Source organism: Lemur catta, chromosome 15 (genome assembly GCF_020740605.2).
Source record: "Lemur catta isolate mLemCat1 chromosome 15, mLemCat1.pri, whole genome shotgun sequence".
NCBI lineage: Eukaryota > Metazoa > Chordata > Mammalia > Primates > Lemuridae > Lemur > Lemur catta.
The window spans coordinates 24,021,827-24,038,556 of NC_059142.1; the positions used below are offsets into that span (position 1 = coordinate 24,021,827).

General features: G+C 46.2%; 2 protein-coding genes across 2 annotated transcripts; both read right to left on the minus strand.

Moving 5' to 3' along the window:
* Positions 1-320: 320 nt before the first annotated feature.
* On the minus strand, positions 321-7,644 carry CCL5 (C-C motif chemokine ligand 5). The gene is made up of 3 exons (XM_045525512.1): positions 7,486-7,644; positions 6,449-6,560; positions 321-807 (listed from the first exon to the last, which is right to left on the minus strand). The coding sequence occupies exons 1-3, from the start codon at positions 7,559-7,561 to the stop codon at positions 720-722; spliced, it is 276 nt and encodes a 91-aa protein (XP_045381468.1). The 5' UTR covers positions 7,562-7,644; the 3' UTR covers positions 321-719.
* Positions 7,645-10,058: 2,414 nt separating this feature from the next.
* LOC123620351 (signal recognition particle 9 kDa protein-like) lies at positions 10,059-10,259 on the minus strand. The gene has a single exon (XM_045525513.1). It carries the CDS (start codon positions 10,257-10,259, stop codon positions 10,059-10,061), a length of 201 nt encoding a protein of 66 aa, XP_045381469.1.
* Positions 10,260-16,730: the final 6,471 nt, after the last annotated feature.

Consider the following 16,730-nt stretch of genomic DNA (forward strand, 5'->3'; position numbering starts at 1 on the left):
AAGGCCAACCCAAGACTGAGGAAACAGGGAGGCACTGTGGCAGGGAGTGAGATAAACTCTTGGGGACTTGGGGGTGGGGATGTGGTGACGGTTGTCCCGCACACCCTCCCAGAGTGGATGAGTCACTTAGTTACTTTAACTGCTCTGCCAGCCTCTGCCTCCTTCTCAGAGAGCTTTTGCTCTCAGCCCTGCTCACCGGGCAGGGCCATGGCCCCCAAATCTAGGCTGGACAGCAGATGTGTGCAAGCCCCTGGACCCCTGCATGCTTAATGCTCATGGGAAGGAGGGTTCCCGAGGAGGAAGTCAAACCAAGAGCCAGCTTTGTAACTGCAATGAGAATTTTAATGGAAAGCTGATCTTTCATATTTGCCTGTCAGCCCTTGTGAGGGAGCTGAGATGGGAGCTCAGGAGCTCAGTCTTCCTTCCTTCTCTGCCTCTGGAGGCACACTGACTTCCTTCCTGGTCGGAGAGCCATGGCCAAGCCAAGGAGCCTGAAGCTCAGAGCCTAGAGACCTCCTTTTGACAAGGCAGAGCCTCAGTAGCTTGTCCAGGCTTTAGGTGGTGGAGGCTTTTATTAGTGCTGCCGTGTGGTGGAATCTGTGCCCTCCAAGGAGGGGCTGGAGGCAGGGGGTTGGGAGGAAGCCTCCCAGGCTGGTTAGGACAGGAGCAAGCAGCAACAGGGGAGTTTGTGGAAGGTCGTGTTCAAGGTACCCTTCATCCTAGCTCATCTCCAAAGAGTTGATGTACTCTCGAACCCATTTCTTCTCTGGGTTGGCACACACCTGGCGGTTCTTTCGGGTGATAAAGCTGTGGGAGAGAAGAGGAAGAGGGTGAGAGCTTGTCGGCACTGGGACAGTCAACTTGGAGGGTGAGGTGGATTAGACATAAAGGAAAATGATGATGGAAATGGGGTAGAGCATTTTCGGGGCTTCGTAAGATTTTATTTGTGGCCTTGAAGGAGACGACATTTCCTGTACTGTTGGATCAAAGGGCTCCAAACCAGAAGCAAATTTGTGTGCAATTTAACTCTCATACAAACACAAAAGCTAAGGGGATTTGGAGCCTTGGAGCTCAAGGTTGAGCCAGCCAACCACTAGCCTTTCTCAGCACCTCCTCTGTTCCAGGCCCCGTGCTGGATGCTCAAGATGCAGAGAGAATAAAGTGTCCCCCAAGAACAGAGTCATGACTAAGCGGGAGACAAGAAATACTTAAAAGAACATATGATTTGACTTTAGACAACACAGTGCCTGGCACAGAACAGACACTCAACAAACGAATACATGAATACAACTTATACATGGGTGGGTGGGTGAAAGAAGGACATGAACTTGAGTCTTGATTTCACCGCTTATTAGTTGGATCACTGTGTGAAAATCATTTAGGGCCTCCGAGTCTATTTGCTAACCTCTAAAATGTGGATAGGAATAATCCTACTTTGCACAATTGTTCTGATGCTCAAATGATAATGGGTGTGAAGTTTTGAAAAATACCATTAATGCGTTGTTGTTGTTAGAATGCCGTGAGACCTCTCTGCTTCAGGGTGGCTCAGAGCAACATGAAACCAGAGGTCCCGGTACAGGACACTGTGGCTCAGAGAGGTTGAGGACCCTGAGATATTGGTAATGTCAGAGCACTTCTACCAATGCTCAGCCACAATGGGGAGGTCTGTGCGAGTTAGAGCCTTCTCTCTACAGGTGTTGATGGTATGAGCTGGAAGTATAAAAGGTGGGGCCTGTCTGCTGGGCCGCCTGGGGCCTTGCTAGCAGTGTTGTCAAGTAACACGCTACTTCTGGGTCAGCCCTGCGTCCTTGGCCCTTTCTCATTTTGACTTCTCCGTTAGAGTATTTTCCTGCACAATTTTTTTTTTTTTAAATTTGAGCATTGCTATTGCTTAAGTTAGAACACCAGATAAAATATTTCAGAGGTTCTTGTGGGAAGAAAATTAACTATTTATTGTTGGACAGCTGTCCAGAAATTTATTTTTTAACTCTTATTGAGCCATACGGTATGCTACATTATTATGTGTCATAACAGGAATTATGTCTCAAATAACACAGGAAATTTATGATTCAGCCTTTGCTTTTGTAATTACTATCATCTTTTTAAAAATATAAATATATTCCCTATGTTGAAGTATTATGTTCAAATACATTCTGATTTGCTATGTACCTACCTCATTTAAATATATTATCTTTTTTTTTTTTTTTTTTTTGAGACAGAACCTCACTCTGTTGCCCAGGCTAGAGTGCTGTGGCATCAGCCTAGCTCACAGCAACCTCAAGCTCCTGGGCTCAAGCAATCCTCCTGCCTCAGCCTCCCAAGTAGCTGGGACTACAGGCATGTACCACCATGCCCAGTTAATTTTTTCTATATGCTTTTAGTTGTCCAGCTAATTTCTTTCTATTTTTTTAGTAGAGACGGGGTCTTGCTCTTGCTCAGGCTGGTGTCGAACTCCTGACCTTGAGCAATCCACCCGCCTCGGCCTCCCAGAGTGCTAGGATTACAGGTGTGAGCCACCACACCCGGCCTAAATATCTTATCACTCATTCATTCTTTGGTTTAATATTTTCATCTTTTCTATAAGCATGTATCAGTGTATCTGTCAAAGTCACTAAGTTTGTGTGGTTCTCCTGATTCCGTGCTTAACAGCATTTAAAAAAAAATTTTTTTTAAATTGTGGTAAAATGCACATAACATAAAATTTACCATCCTCTGTGTGTGAGCAATTTATGAAACAAATTCAAAAAAAAAATGTATCATCTTAATCACTTTTTAAGTGTATCCTATACATTCTCGAGCCCAAATGTTTTCGGACAAAGTGAAGGCTCAGGTTGTCTGGTGAGAATGAGGATTTCCTGGTTGCTCTCTGGGCGCTGTCATGGATTTGCTCTCAGGGAACGGCTCCGTCCTTCCTGCGCCTTGCTCAGAGTGACGTACTCTCTCTTTCTCCAGCCCTGGTGTGCAGGGAGATGAGAAAAGGGCCTGAAGGCGTATTCTGGGCTCTCCTGTCTCCTAGTGTTTGTTTTTGTATTTGGGGTGATGTGGGAGCCTCAGACGCAGACCCTGCCCTTGTTCAACCAGGAGTCGTACAGGAAATCCTGCCAGACTTGCAGTCCCCTCTCCTCGGCACCCTCAGCCTGTGGCCACGAAGTCAAAAGGCCAGGAAACCAATATCTGAGGTTTCCTCAAGTATGGAGGAAACGGAGGTTGCTCAGGTCTCCATTTCCTCCTCCTTCCGGCAGCCTGTGATACCAAAGAACAGCCCCGCCGTGCCAAGTCTTCCCTCCTTGCCCACGTTTTTTGCACCCTCTCCTTGCCTGGCTTCCCTCTTTCACCTGCTCCTTAAGAGCAAGTGTTCTCCAAGTTGAGGCCCTTTTCTCTATCTTGTTTTCCGGGTCTCTGGCCCTAGGCCTGGTACACAGTAGATGCTTAATGTATGTTTATTAAATGAGTAAGTGAATGAATGAATTGCATTCATTCCTTAAGTTTCACCTATGACTTTTGTGTATATAATAGTACACTTAGGTGATGATAATGGTAAGTTAACACTTAATTGTGTACCTACTGTGTGCCAGGGAATATTCTAAGAATTTTATTGTTTTCATTAAGGATTATTATGACCCAGTGAGGAAAGTACTTCTATTACCCCATTTTGCAGATGAGGAAATTGGGGTACAGAGAAGTTCAGTGAGGGGCCAAAGCGTGGCATAGCTGGGGTTCTAACCAAGGCAGACAGACTCTAGAGCCAGTGCTCACCAAGACTCGGCTTCATTGCCTCTTTTTTATTGGAAGACCCCTTCCTTCTACAAGAGAATGTCACATCTCTAGCCCCTTTCCTCAGCTACCAGCCCTTCCTTTCACACTCCCTGGTGGCCATTTCCACAGGGCTGTCTTGCTGGCACCTTGGCTCTTTCTTCTGTGAACAGCTCTTCCTCGAGACTTAAGGTGGTTCCACACTTCTCCAGCCATCTGGGTTGAACCTCAGCGTCATCCTCTACCCCTCTCTCTTCCTTGCTCCTGGTCTCAAATCACCTGTTAGGGCTTGCTAATTCCACTTCCAAAGGTTTCTCACTCCCGGGCTGGGCGCGGTGGCTCACGCCTGTAATCTCAGCACTCTGGGAGGCTGAGGCAGGAGGATTGCTTGAGATAGGGGGTTCAAGACCACCCTGAGCAAGAGCATAGACGCCCCCCCCATCTCTCCAAAAAATAGAAAAATTAGCTGGGTGCGGTAATGCTCGCCTGTAGTCCTAGCTGCTCAGGAAGTGAAGGCAGGAGGACCATTTGAGCCCAGGAGTCTGAGGCTTTCATGAGATACGATGATGCCACTGTAGTCTAGCCAGGGAGACAGAGTCAGACTCTGTCTCCAAAAAAAAAAAGAAAGAAAGAAAAGTTTCTGACTCCTGTCTCTCCTTTTCTTCAGGCACTGATCATCCTCCAACACTACTCACACGGACAATGACAACAACAGCCTCTTCCCTGGACACCTGTTTTCCAGGCTTTCCCTGTTCCAGCTCATTTTACACCCGACAGCTCTAACACTGTTGCTGTGTTGTCCTGACGCTGCCTACATGCAGACTCTACATAAACCAAAGTAGAATCCTGGGGCTGCTCCCTCTGCCTGATATACACCCCTTCCCACAGGCTTTTCTCTGCCAGGCCAAGTCTCTCCTCAAGCAGCACCTTCTGCAGCAAACCTTCTCTAAATCCCCTCTCCTAAACCCTGGAGCTGAATGTGTTCCCCCCCTCCTGCCTTTTTACCCTTCTTATTAGGTTGTGAGCCCCACAGGGACCGGCTGAGATAGTGGTTTTATTCATCTCTGCCTGCCCATAATATGTGCTCTGGGAAGGAGTTTTTTAATTTTGAAAAATACTTGTTTTCAGATAAAATTAGTAGTGCTAAATATTACCACTGTACTTTGAGAGATTCACCAGACCCAAAGTCCATCTTTGAATACCTATAACTGTGCCAGTGCCATGAAATTTTTTGGATTAAAAAACTTCACCCTTATATAGGAAACTTCATGATTGCACCATTTTTTAAAAAAGTCTCTATCGTCTTAAATTTCTTAAGGAACTATCACTAATGACTTTGCTTCAGTAGGAAGAGGAGGCTCCAGAGATAGGCTCCGTCCCTCACTTACTGTGTAGCCTTGAGTAAGTCAAAAGACCTCTCTGAGTCTTAGTTTTGTTACCTGAAACATGAAGAGAATTATGTACACCTGTCAGGGCTGTTATGTGAAATTTAGAGATAATGCACATAAGACATTTGACACACAGTAGGTACTTCCCTTGTTAAGAGGCAGGATCTCAATCTGTTGCCCAGGCTGGAGTACAGTGGCACAGTCATAGCTCACTGCAGCCTCCAACTCCTGGAGTCAAGTGATCCTCCTACCTCAGCCCCCAGAGTAGGGGGACTACAGGCGTGTACTACCACGCCTGGCTGACTTTTTAAATTTTTTGTAGAGATGAGGTCTTGCTATGTTGCTCAGGCTGGCCTCAAACTCCTGGCCTCAAGCTATCCTCTACCCTCCCTCCTTGGCCTCCCAAAGTGCTGGGATTATAGGTGTGAGCTATCATGCCCAGCCAGCACTTCCTATGTAGTAGCAATTATTATATTTTTTCAAATATATTAGCTTGCATATTTAAAGCTCAATCTCATTTCATCGTTTCTTCTCTAAGGGATGGTTTTTCTTTTCTTTTCTTTTTTTTTGAGACAGGGTCTCACTCTGTTGCCTGGGCTAGAGTTTAGTGGTATCATTATAGCTCACTGCAGCATCTAACTCCTGAGCTCAAGTGATCCTCCTGCCTCCACCTCCCAAATAGCTGGGACTACAGGCATGTGCTACCGCACTTGGCTAATTTTTCTATTTTTTTATAGAGATGGGGTCTCGCTGTTCCTCAGGCTGGTCTTGAACTCCTAGCCTCAAGTGATCCTCCTGCCTTGGCCTCCAAGGTGCTGAGGATTACAGGCGGGAGCCATTGTGCCTGGCCTGGGTAGTTTTTTTGTTTGTTTTTCTACTTGACTGCAATTAGGCCCCTGACCCCTGTCCTGTCCTCCCTAGTTCCTCTGAGATTTAGGTGGATTTGATTGGACATGGAATATGGGCCACTCTAAGATTCTTAACTGCAAAGGGATGACTCAGTTGATCTCCATGCAGGGGCATTCCAGACCACGTTCAAATAAAAGACATGACAGTAAAGATTGAAGTCCTAGGAACCTAGTCCATTAGAGTGGGCAGGATCCTCCAAGAACACCTTGTCTAGTCCTTTTACATTATAGTTGGGGACTCTGAGGCTAGAGACAGAGGAGCCATGTCTGTTTGAGCAGCTGGATGATGGGTGGGAGTGGGTAAGGCACCCTCTCAGAGGGCCCCTGGGAAGACTGGCCCTGGAAGCAAGAGGCATCCCTTTCTCACCCCCCGGAGGGCTCCATGGGGCTGGGACTCACACGACTGCTGGGTTGGAGCACTTGCCACTGGTGTAGAAATACTCCTTGAGGTGGCTGCGGGGCAGGGGGCGGGAGATGTAGGCAAAGCAGCAGGGTGTGGTGTCCGAGGCATCTAGGAGAAGGAAAGAAGAAAGGAGACCCTTTTATTCATTGCTAATATACACTGGCCATTGTGCTGGGCACTTTATATGATTTATTTTGAAAGGACTATTATCTTACTTAGCAGAAACTGAAGTTCAGAGAGGCAAAGTCACTTGGCCAGAGATACACAGTGGTGGAGTGGGGATTCCATCAGAGGACTGAGAAGGTCTCCCCAAGCCCTCATCTAATCCACTTCCCAGCAGAGCAGTAATGTTTATCTTCCCAGCCAGATAGAGCTGGGTTTGAATACCAATTTCCTCATTTCCAAGCTGTGTTCCCTTGGGCAAGTTCCTTAACCTCTCTGGGCCTCTGTTTTCCCACCTGTAAGTCAAGGACTCAAAGAACAGGTGTGAGTACTAAATAAGATGGTATATGTAAAACAATCAGCACAAAGCCTGATCCTTAGTAGGTATTTAATTAGCTTTTCTTATCCTCCGACAAGCCCCATTTTCCCCACTTGTGAAATGAGAGACTATGACGGTCTCAGGAGGGTTTTAGTTAAGTGTTTAGAAGTTTCTTAGAAACCCTGCGTGTGACAGGCATGAGTAGTCATATTTCAAGGTCAGCTTGAGCTACCCATGATGACTAATGTCCCCAGCATCAGACCACGCTCAGTGAGGGGCTGGAGGGTGTAGACCTGCAGACACAGAAAAGCTAATCAGGGGGTCCCTGCCATCAAGTAGCTTACAGATCTGTCAGGGACAACAGGACATCTGGGTAAACCATGCATCCGAATGTAAATAATGGGGTTCAGACAGTGCACAGTCTGGAAAGAGGGCAAGGTTCGGGCCAGTCACTGGGAGGGAGTGGGCATTCTGGGCAGAGGGTCCGACTGCATGGGCTGTGGGGGCAGAGGGTCCGACTGCATGGGCTGTGGGGGCAGGACGTGGACTTACATGGGGAGGCAGATGCAGGCGCACACAGGGTGGCAGCCGTGAGGACGACAGCAAGGGCAGCCGCAGAGACCTTCATGGTACCGGTGGGCAAAGGCTGTGGGAGATCCACGTGCTGTCTCGGGCTCCTCTGCAGGAATCCTCTGCAGCGAGGGTCGGCCCTTTATAGGGGATCGGCCTGTAGAGAGAGCCCCCCCCTCCCACTCAGGGGGAGTTTCCAAAACAGCTGTCAAGCTTTGGCTGATATCATAAGTGAAATTGCACAAAACGGAAAAGAAAACTGAAATAGCCTCCGGAAATTTGAGTCTCTCCCTCTCTCTTTTTCTCTCTCTCTCCCCCCGCCCCCCTCACTGCCCTCCCATCTAGAGTGAGGACTAAATAAGATGGTATATACATAAAACAATCAGCACAATGCCTGATCCTTAGTAGGTATTTAATTAGCTTTTCTTATCCTCTGACAAGCCCCATTTTTTCCATTTATGAAATGAGAGAATGTGACGGTCTCAGGAGGGTTTTAATTAAGTGTTTAGAAGTTTCTTAGGAACCCTGGGTGTGACAGGCATGAGCCAGCCATGTTTCCAGGTTCCCCCTTTGCCTAAGCATCGGGGGAGGAAAGCTGCTTCCTCTGCTGGCAGCACCAGCTTCACCTTCCAGGGCAGGCGGCCTCCCCAGAAAGCAGAAGCTGCTTCCTTGGGGACAAGGAGGAGGGGCAGTTAGGACAGGATCAGAAGCCACTGGGTCTTTATTTGATTGCCTTCAAATTTCCTGGTCATTCATTACAGATTTTATCTCCCTTCTCTCATTCATGGAGGGATGTTATTTACCAGGTGTTTTATCCAGGAGGGTCCTTTGGACACGTAATCCCCAAAAGAGGTGAGAACACCCACCCTGTAACTGGGGCGGTGGATCTGAGCTGGGCACTGGGGACCTTTTTATCAGATACAAGTTGGAGTGATTCCTCTTGGGGGGGCTTCCTGCTTTCCTCACAGCCACAGGGTCACCCCCATTTACTTGCTAAGCGATCTTTGGGAAAATTGCTTGATGTCTTTTTTTTTTAGGTAATATTTTATTTACTGACATCTCTGAAACATGCCAAAATTCATAGGGTTCATAGAATTTACTATGCTAACATGTTGCTGAACATGACAAATTTCTTCAAAAGTTATTTTAAGGTAATGTCTTCATTTCATTCTTGAGGAATGTGAACATTAGATTTAGGTGGTAAAATTCAGCTTACAAGTATAAGATAGATACCAAATAATATCACACTTCTGGCTTACTGGAAAATACACCAGTTGTGACAGTCACACGTAACACCTTGGTTAAGAGAGAAAATGGGCAGGGGTGTCACAGAGTTCTCCAAAGATTTTATGGTTTGAATAATCTTAGCCCTTCTGTGAAACTACAGATGAGAAATATGTAGTAAATAGTTCTGTAATATGGTGGTTTCAGTCCATTATAGTGTTCATCATTCCATTCATGCATTCAAATAATGGCTGTTGTTTCTGATCACTGAAAACCAGATTTTGCAAAGCTAGTCATTGCTCAACAAGCTGATGATATTACAAACCTCTTACACTAAAAATTACAGCTTAAATCTAGAAAGGTTAAGGTAAAGCATACTTATTATTCATAATTACTTTTTATTTTTATTTATTTTTATTTTTTTTTTATTTTTTGAGACAGAGTCTCGCTTTGTTGCCCGGGCTAGAGTGAGTGCCATGGCATCCACCTAGCTCACAGCAACCTCAAACTCCTGGGCTTAAGCAATCCTACTGCCTCAGCCTCCCAGGTAGCTGGGACTACAAGCATGTGCCACCATGCCCGGCTAATTTTTTTTCTATATATATTTTAGTTGGCCAGATAATTTCTTTCTATTTTTAGTAGAGACAGGGTCTCGCTCTTGCTCAGGCTGGTCTCGAACTCCTGAGCTCAAACGATCCGCCCGCCTCGGCCTCCCAGAGTGCTAGGATTACAGGCGTGAGCCACCGCGCCCGGCTCGTAATTACTTTTTAGATATAAGAAGACTATGCTACTATACATAATCAGTATGTTGTGGTGTATAGTCAATTCCAGTTACCATATTTTATATTTATTGGTCATCAACATCATGAATTTTATGCTCCAAAAGAAATATATCAATATATTAAAAATCATTACATTTTATTTTCTTTTAAAGACAGATCAACTAAATTGATGGAAGAACTGGCTTTTCTTGATACCTCATTTTCAAATTACTGATACAAAATTTATCTGAGAATTATATATTTTACCCAACATCAAATAATCCACAAAAGGTTTCCAAGATAGATGCCATTCTTTATTTCCAAAAATAAATAAAGGCTTTCTCACTGAAAGCATTTACATTCCTAGCTCTCTAAAGTAAACATCAAAAAGAAAATACAAAAATGATTTCTTGGCTTTTGAATACTCCACTCACTTAGTTACGTAAAGTATTTTCTGTCCCAACATTTTCTCAAATTCAAAAGATACTTATTTCCTAACAACATGACAAGGAGAATCCTCATTTCAAACCGTTTAATCTGCTCCCATGGCAACACTGCAGGATTCCTTGGCTACCTAAGTCGCATTAGTTGACCGTGGAATTTCTCAATCTTCTTTACATCTTGAGCTTGGTCTATTCTATACATCAAACAAACTAAATCATCTGTTACTTTAATACACAAACTCCCATCCAAGTGCCTATATTTGAGAATCACACGCACCTTCATTGGGTTGGCAAGGTAGAGCTTCTCCCAGGTCTGGTACTGCGGCATCGTGGCCCAGGGTGGAACAGCAGAGAGGTAAGATCCCGGGACCAGGCCCACCCACCTACCTACCGACCTACCTGCTGCGGCCACTGACCGATATAACAGTCCCTGCTTGGTGTCTCTAATGTCTTTGAGTTCTATTTCCTTGTTGATAAAGTAGGATATTTGGCTACAGGCTTGTTGAGAAGTGTGGGGGGCACAGATCTCTTGCAGCGTACACTCCCATTATTAGCTACCATTTACTGAGGGCTTATCTGTGCCAGCCGCTATTCTACGGGCTTTGCGTGCGTCAGCTCATTTACTATTCTTATCCTCATTTTATGGATGAGGAAACTCAGTAAATGCTGGGATCCCATCTCATTTCTGAGGTCTACTTGGTCACAAAAGTTACAGAATATGAAAGCTTCAAAGGACTTTAAGGATCATGTTTTCCATGTTCTTCAGTTGCAGAGGAGGAAACCAAGGCCTGGTGAGTAAGAGTGACTTGCTAAGAACACACAGCAAATGACAGCGTTTGGATCAGAATCCTGTGGCCCTGGCTCCCACTTCAGTGCTCTGTCCACAAAATACTTTCCAACATGAAAGGGTGCATGGTTGGGGACATCCTTGAAACTGAACCCACGGGGAACTCCTGCATTAGAGCCGGGGTCCTTACTCCATTCCAAAGACTTGGATGCAGTAAATCTTCATCAGTTCCTATCTGGCTAGTTCAGAATTAGTGACCATTTGGCCTGGGCTAGGCTGAAATTGGCTTCCGAATTCTCCAAGAGAAAGGTGTTTATTGACAGTGACAAAAGCAAACAAACTTAAAAAAAATTGTAACCCTATACTGAGAACGTTTTCTGTTAGCAACTGTCACATATGTAACTTGGTGGCTGAGGGTGACTAAGTCACCCAGAATGGGAAGAAGACCTTGTCACATTTCTTCCTCACGATGACTTTGAGGCAGAGTGGTTGTTATTCTCACTTTATGGGAGAGAAAACTGAGCCTCAGAAGGGGTAATCAACATCCTCAGGGTCACACAGCTGGTAAGTGGGATTGAGCCCCCAGTGTTTCTGACAGCCATGCCCAGGCTCTTCTCAGGGACCCATGTCAGTAAGGCAGTTAACAGTTACCACGGCTCTTCCAGGTGCCAGGTGCTGGTCTAAGCTCTGGACAACAATCCTCCCATTCCCTCCTTACAACTCATTAATCAATTAACAATGGGAACATACTTTTGGAAAGCATGGCCATCTCATTTAAAGAAACAAATTGCAAGCACTTCAGAAACGTGTCCATCCACACAAAAATGTTCTGCCTATTTTAATTGTTTCCTTCACACAGCCCCCTTCGGTCTAGCTTAAATTACCAGCATGTGGGAGGCTGTGGAAAAGGTGGTTTTAAGAGCAGGGACCCAGCAGTTTCTCCTAGTCATTGGCCAGGTGGCCTTGGGCAAGTTACTTAATCTCTCTGGTCTCAGTTTTCTCATCATTATAATGCCTGACACATGTTAGGTACTTAATAACATCAGCTATTATTATCACGTTATCTTTTTTTCTTTTTAGAGACAGAGTCTTGCTCTGTCGCCCAGACTGGAGTGCAGTGGCACAATTATACCTCACTGTAGCCTTGAACTTCTGGGCTCAAGCGATCCTCCTGCCTCAGCCTCTTGAGTAGCTGGGACTATAGGCATGTGTCACCATGCTGGGCTAATTTTTCTTATTTTTTGTAGAGATGGGGTCTTACCATGTAACCCAGGCTGGTCTCAAGCTCCTGGCCTCAAGTGATCCTCCTGCCTTGGCTTCCCAAAGTGCTAGGATTACAGGTGTGAGCCCCCAGGCCTGGCCTATCATGTTATCATTGAGAGTATGAAGATGGCAATCCCTGTAAGGATGTTTTATACTTTATGCTTTTCAGCAATCTAAACTAGACCCCCAGTTAATATGTATTAGTGAACTTTAATACAACAAATCTTTATTTATTTATTACATAAAGTCCTTCTCTAAACAGATGGATCTGTTGAGGATTAGACAGGTAAAGTGACTGGCTTAAGGTCCCAGCCTACAGTGGTAGAATTCAACATTGAACCCATGTCTATTTGTGTTCATGGACTTTCTACCAAACTTCTACAGAAATCCCAAAACTCTTCTGTGTGATTGGTACACAAGTGACCAAAAAAAAAAAAAGAAAAGAAAAAAAGAAATCCTGAAACTCTTGGTAAGGCCCAGTTTTTCCCTATGAGCTCCATTTCTGTTTTCTTTCCTCGATTTCAGTTTCCCTCTTTAAGGAAGAAAGGAAAGTATTTTCCTGGATACCAGACATGCTGAGTTGGGACAGTAGCTGAGGACAGAGGTGAGGAAACCCGCAGACCAGGCCTGCAGGCTCCTCCCCTTTAAACCCCGGCAAACTTTTCTGCTGTGCGTAAGTGTGTCCGTGTGTCTGTGGATAAACAGCAGTGAGGACAGGGGTGTGGGTGGGTAGGACGGTGGGGATGCTGAGCGGGACTAGCAATGGGAATGTCAGGAGTGTTTTTCTTCCCTTTTGGTGGTTCCAGTGGATTGTGGGGAGAAGAGGGAGAAGAATATAATTTTCATTCCATTTCTTCCACTCGTCTCCTCCTGTACAAAATCAGTGTTCAGACTTGATGGGTTCTCTGTAAGTTACTCTCTGGCTCTGATGTGCTGATTCCATGAGCAAATTAGAGAGCCTGTGTAAACAGTGTGGTTCCTGGTACAGGGTAGGTGTTCGGTGAATGGCAGCTATCATTATTATTCACTCAGCTCTTTGTGTTCCTGAAAACTAGGAACTGCTGCCTGTCTGATCCACTGCACTCGTGCGAGGATCAAGGGAAGTAGTGACCATGGATGTGCTTAGGAGACTGTAAGGTGAGGTACAAACGTCACGGGGCCGTCTCTGCCCTCCCTGTCCCTTCAGTGTGCGTGGCCCACCACTGCTCAATAGTTCTGTATTCACTCTTGAAATGGTTACTGAGAAGTGCTGTGACCCAGGCACTGTTCTAGACACTTGCTGACACCAGGGCAAGCAAGGCAGGCCAAGTCCTGCCCTCTGGAGCTTGTTTGGGTGAGGGGTGAGGGGTGAGGGAGGGAGAGGAGAGACAGGGACAATAAACAAGCACATTTACACCCCTTTATTGTGAATCATCGTTTCACTGGTCCTGTCTTAACGCCATGAACACAGTGACAGTGTCCTGTGCTTTTTCTTTTCTATTTGTTTTGTGTATTCTCCCCCTGCTTCCCAACAAATGTCCTGGACATAATACCAAATCAATGCTGGTTTAGGCTTGATATTAATAACTTCTTATAGCATCTAGATTAAGTATGTGGGCTCCCTAGAGTCCGATGTCTAGGTCCAAAATCCAGCTCTCTTATGCATTTATTTGTAATAAAAGTTGTGGACATTTAAGGTCCATAAGGTGTACAACATGACGTTTTGATATACAGATACATGGTGAAATGACTGTTACAGTCAAACTAATTAATATATCCGATTCCTCAAATTGTTACCACTTTTTCATTTGTGTGTGGTGGGAGCACCTGACACCTCTTCTCTTGGCAAATTTCTAGTACACAAATAATATGCTGGCCCCCCTTATCTGCGATTTCACTTTCTGCAGTTTCAGTTACCCTTGGCCAACCACGGTCAGAAAATATTACATGGAAAATTCCAGAAATAAAAACATAACTTTTATTATAGTATATTTTTATAATTGTTCTATTTTGTTATTAGTTATTATTCATCTACTGTGCCTAATTTATAAATTCAACTTTATCATAGACATGTATGTAGAGAAGAAAACATAGTGTCTATAGGGTTCAGTACTGTCTGGGGTTTCAGGCATCCCCTGGAGGTCTTGGAACCTACCGTGCTGTACATAACTGCAACCCTGTGCCCTTGACCAATATCTTCCCCTTTCCCCCACATCCCCACCACTGCTAACCACAGTTCTACTCTTTACTTCCATGTATTTGGCTTTTTTTAGATTCCACATATAAGTGAGATCATGCGGTGTTTTTCTTTCTGTGTTTGGCCTGCTATTATTTATTAATGATAACCTTGAGCAAGTTGCTCAGAGAAGGCAAGGGGTTCACAGACCCTGCAGACTGATTGATGGGCCTTTCAAGTCCACAGCTCTGGTTCTAATCAACCCTCATCCCTCCGGCCCTAACTCCTGGCGTCATCCATAAAACCAGGCACACATCCCCCCCCAGTCTAGCGCAGTCCCTCTCCTCCCCTCCCTTCCTGGCCCAGTCCTGGTTCCTTCTCTTTCATTCCCTCTTCCTAAGCTAAGCTGTTGCCAGCCCAGTCTGCAAGTGTGACGTTAGGAAACCAAACACAGGCAGAGAAAGTGAAACCTCGTTTCCCTGGATTCCAAAGCTTTGATCAGACATGGAGTTCCCCCGGGACTGTGTGGGGAGCAGTTCTGGCTGTTCTGGCCGCTCTTTAAAAAATGCCTAAAGCAGTAAAAGTCCACCCATCCTGTAGGAATCTGGGCCCCCAACAGAAGCCTGAGGGAAAGTAATTTCCTCCTGGTAGGCCTCACTGCAAATTGGAGAGTTGCTTTTGTTTCCTGATCCTTTCCCTCCTCTGAGGTTGTTCACTAGTCTAAATATTTCCCACCGGAGACAGCGAGCTGTTGTCTCACTCTTTGTTTCTGTAGGACCCTGCTTGGGGCAGGTGCTCCTCTGGTGCTGGCTGGAGGATCTGCCGAGGCAGCGGGTGCCGGCTGAGGCCTCCCGGCAGGCCCAGGGCACTCGCCCAGGTGGAGGCAGGATTCGAACCCCATCCAGGACTCTTTCCATGACATCAGCTCTGGTTTGCTCTTTCTGTGTTATTCTAGGCTGCCCCTTTCCCTCCTTCCCTTCCGTGTCACCTAACACACATTGCACGATGTCAGGGGTACTAACTGTGACAACTGCTCTCATAGTTCCGACCACAGTCAGCCGGAGGGTTGCAGCTCAGCCTCCCCCACTCTTCTCGCCCTCCCCACACAGGACAGCGGCTGTGCACGCTCACTCGTTTATTGCAGCTGGAGACCACATGTGGCGCGTTCGATGATCAGAACTGTGCTCACTGGCCTCTGGTTACTGGAGGAGCCCACCGCAAGCTACCCTGGGGGAGGGGTGGCCGTGGAAATGAGGCCACAGGAAAGCGTCGGTTCCTCCAGAATTGCTGGGTGACAGAAGACTTCAGCCTCTACTCCTCTTGATACTTTGGAGTCTGTTTTTTTGTTTTTCTCTGCGTGTTTCTTGGTGGCTTCTCCTTCCCCTCTCTCTGTGCATGCCCCGTCACGAGATTCCCCATCCCCTGCTCTTCAGCAGCTCTTGCCGCTGGAGCACACCAGCCCCTGTCCCCAGCCCCAGCAAGAAAGCCTAGGGAAGCAGGGCAGTCTTGGGGTTGGAATCAGACAGCACATACTCTGTGCATGTCTTCGAACAAATTATTAACGATTCTACACCTTGGTTTTCTTTCTGGAAATGGGGCTAAGAATAACTAACTCCTAGGATACTTCCGAGGGTTAAATGAAGGTAATCAGCAAACTGCCCAGCACAATGTCTGGCACCAAGTAGATGCTTAGGAAACAATTCCTTCCCTTCCTTTCTCCAAATGTCCAGGCTCCAGGATTTCCCTTCCATGCTGTCTTCTCCCTCCCAACAGAGGTGTTCTGCTCATCTGGGCTGAGAGCTAGGAGGTGGGGTGGGGTGGGGGGGTGGGGGGAGCTGGTGGTGATTTTCCATTAACTGTCAGGCACCATGCTGACACTTTAGGCATTATGTCACTTGTTAGGAAGAAACACATAGAAAATGGGGGTGACTCAGACCCGCCCTGAGCTGTCCCACCCTCTGTGCAGCAGACTTCGGACACTGGCCCCATGTTCTGTCCCTCACCAGATTTCTGTCTCGCAGAGCTTGGCCATAAGTGAGACATAGTCCTCCCTCCTCCCTTCCTGGCTGTCTCTGCAGGCCGGCGCACAGACGTGTTTCTAAAGAGTTTCACAGACAGGCTGATAAAGGAAGTGACAAAAGTTTCAGAATTTTACAGGATTCTGTGGTTGTGGTCTGGATTCTGCCCCCCTTTTTGAGCTAGTCCCAGGAAGCCCATTGGCTTCTTGTCCATTGCTTCCACTTTCAGGGATGGGGAGGGGAAGCCACGCGGAGCACTCAGGCTGGAACATTCCTAGGCATTTGCCTTCTTGAGCACCTCTAGCTTGTGTGAGGAAGTCCCCTTGGGGACTTTCCTCAACTTAGGGTTCGGAAATTCTGCACCTTAGTCATTCCTTCTAGAATCAGTTTTGGGTGGTGAAAAGAGCAAGGGATTGGGAATTAGGAGACCTGAATTCTAGTCCCAGTTCAATTCCAGACCTAATTGTTAGGTTGTGGCAAACCACTCGCCCTTTGTGGGCCTCAGTTTCCTCATCTGTGAAATGGAAGTCTGACAATATTATCTGAGGACTTTTCCTTCTCAGTTAAAAGATACAA

Bases quoted from the DNA above. Each gene is read 5' to 3' on its own strand.
- CCL5 (XM_045525512.1), bottom strand. From the start codon at position 7,561: ATGAAGGTCTCTGCGGCTGCCCTTGCTGTCGTCCTCACGGCTGCCACC. The intron at 6,561-7,485 runs GTAAGTCCACGT...TCCTTCTCCTAG, and splicing joins GCCTGCATCTGCCTCCCCAT to ATGCCTCGGACACCACACCC. The intron at 808-6,448 runs GTGAGTCCCAGC...TCTCTCCCACAG, and splicing joins TGCTCCAACCCAGCAGTCGT to CTTTATCACCCGAAAGAACC.
- LOC123620351 (XM_045525513.1), bottom strand. From the start codon at position 10,259: ATGCCGCAGTACCAGACCTGGGAGAAGCTCTACCTTGCCAACCCAATG.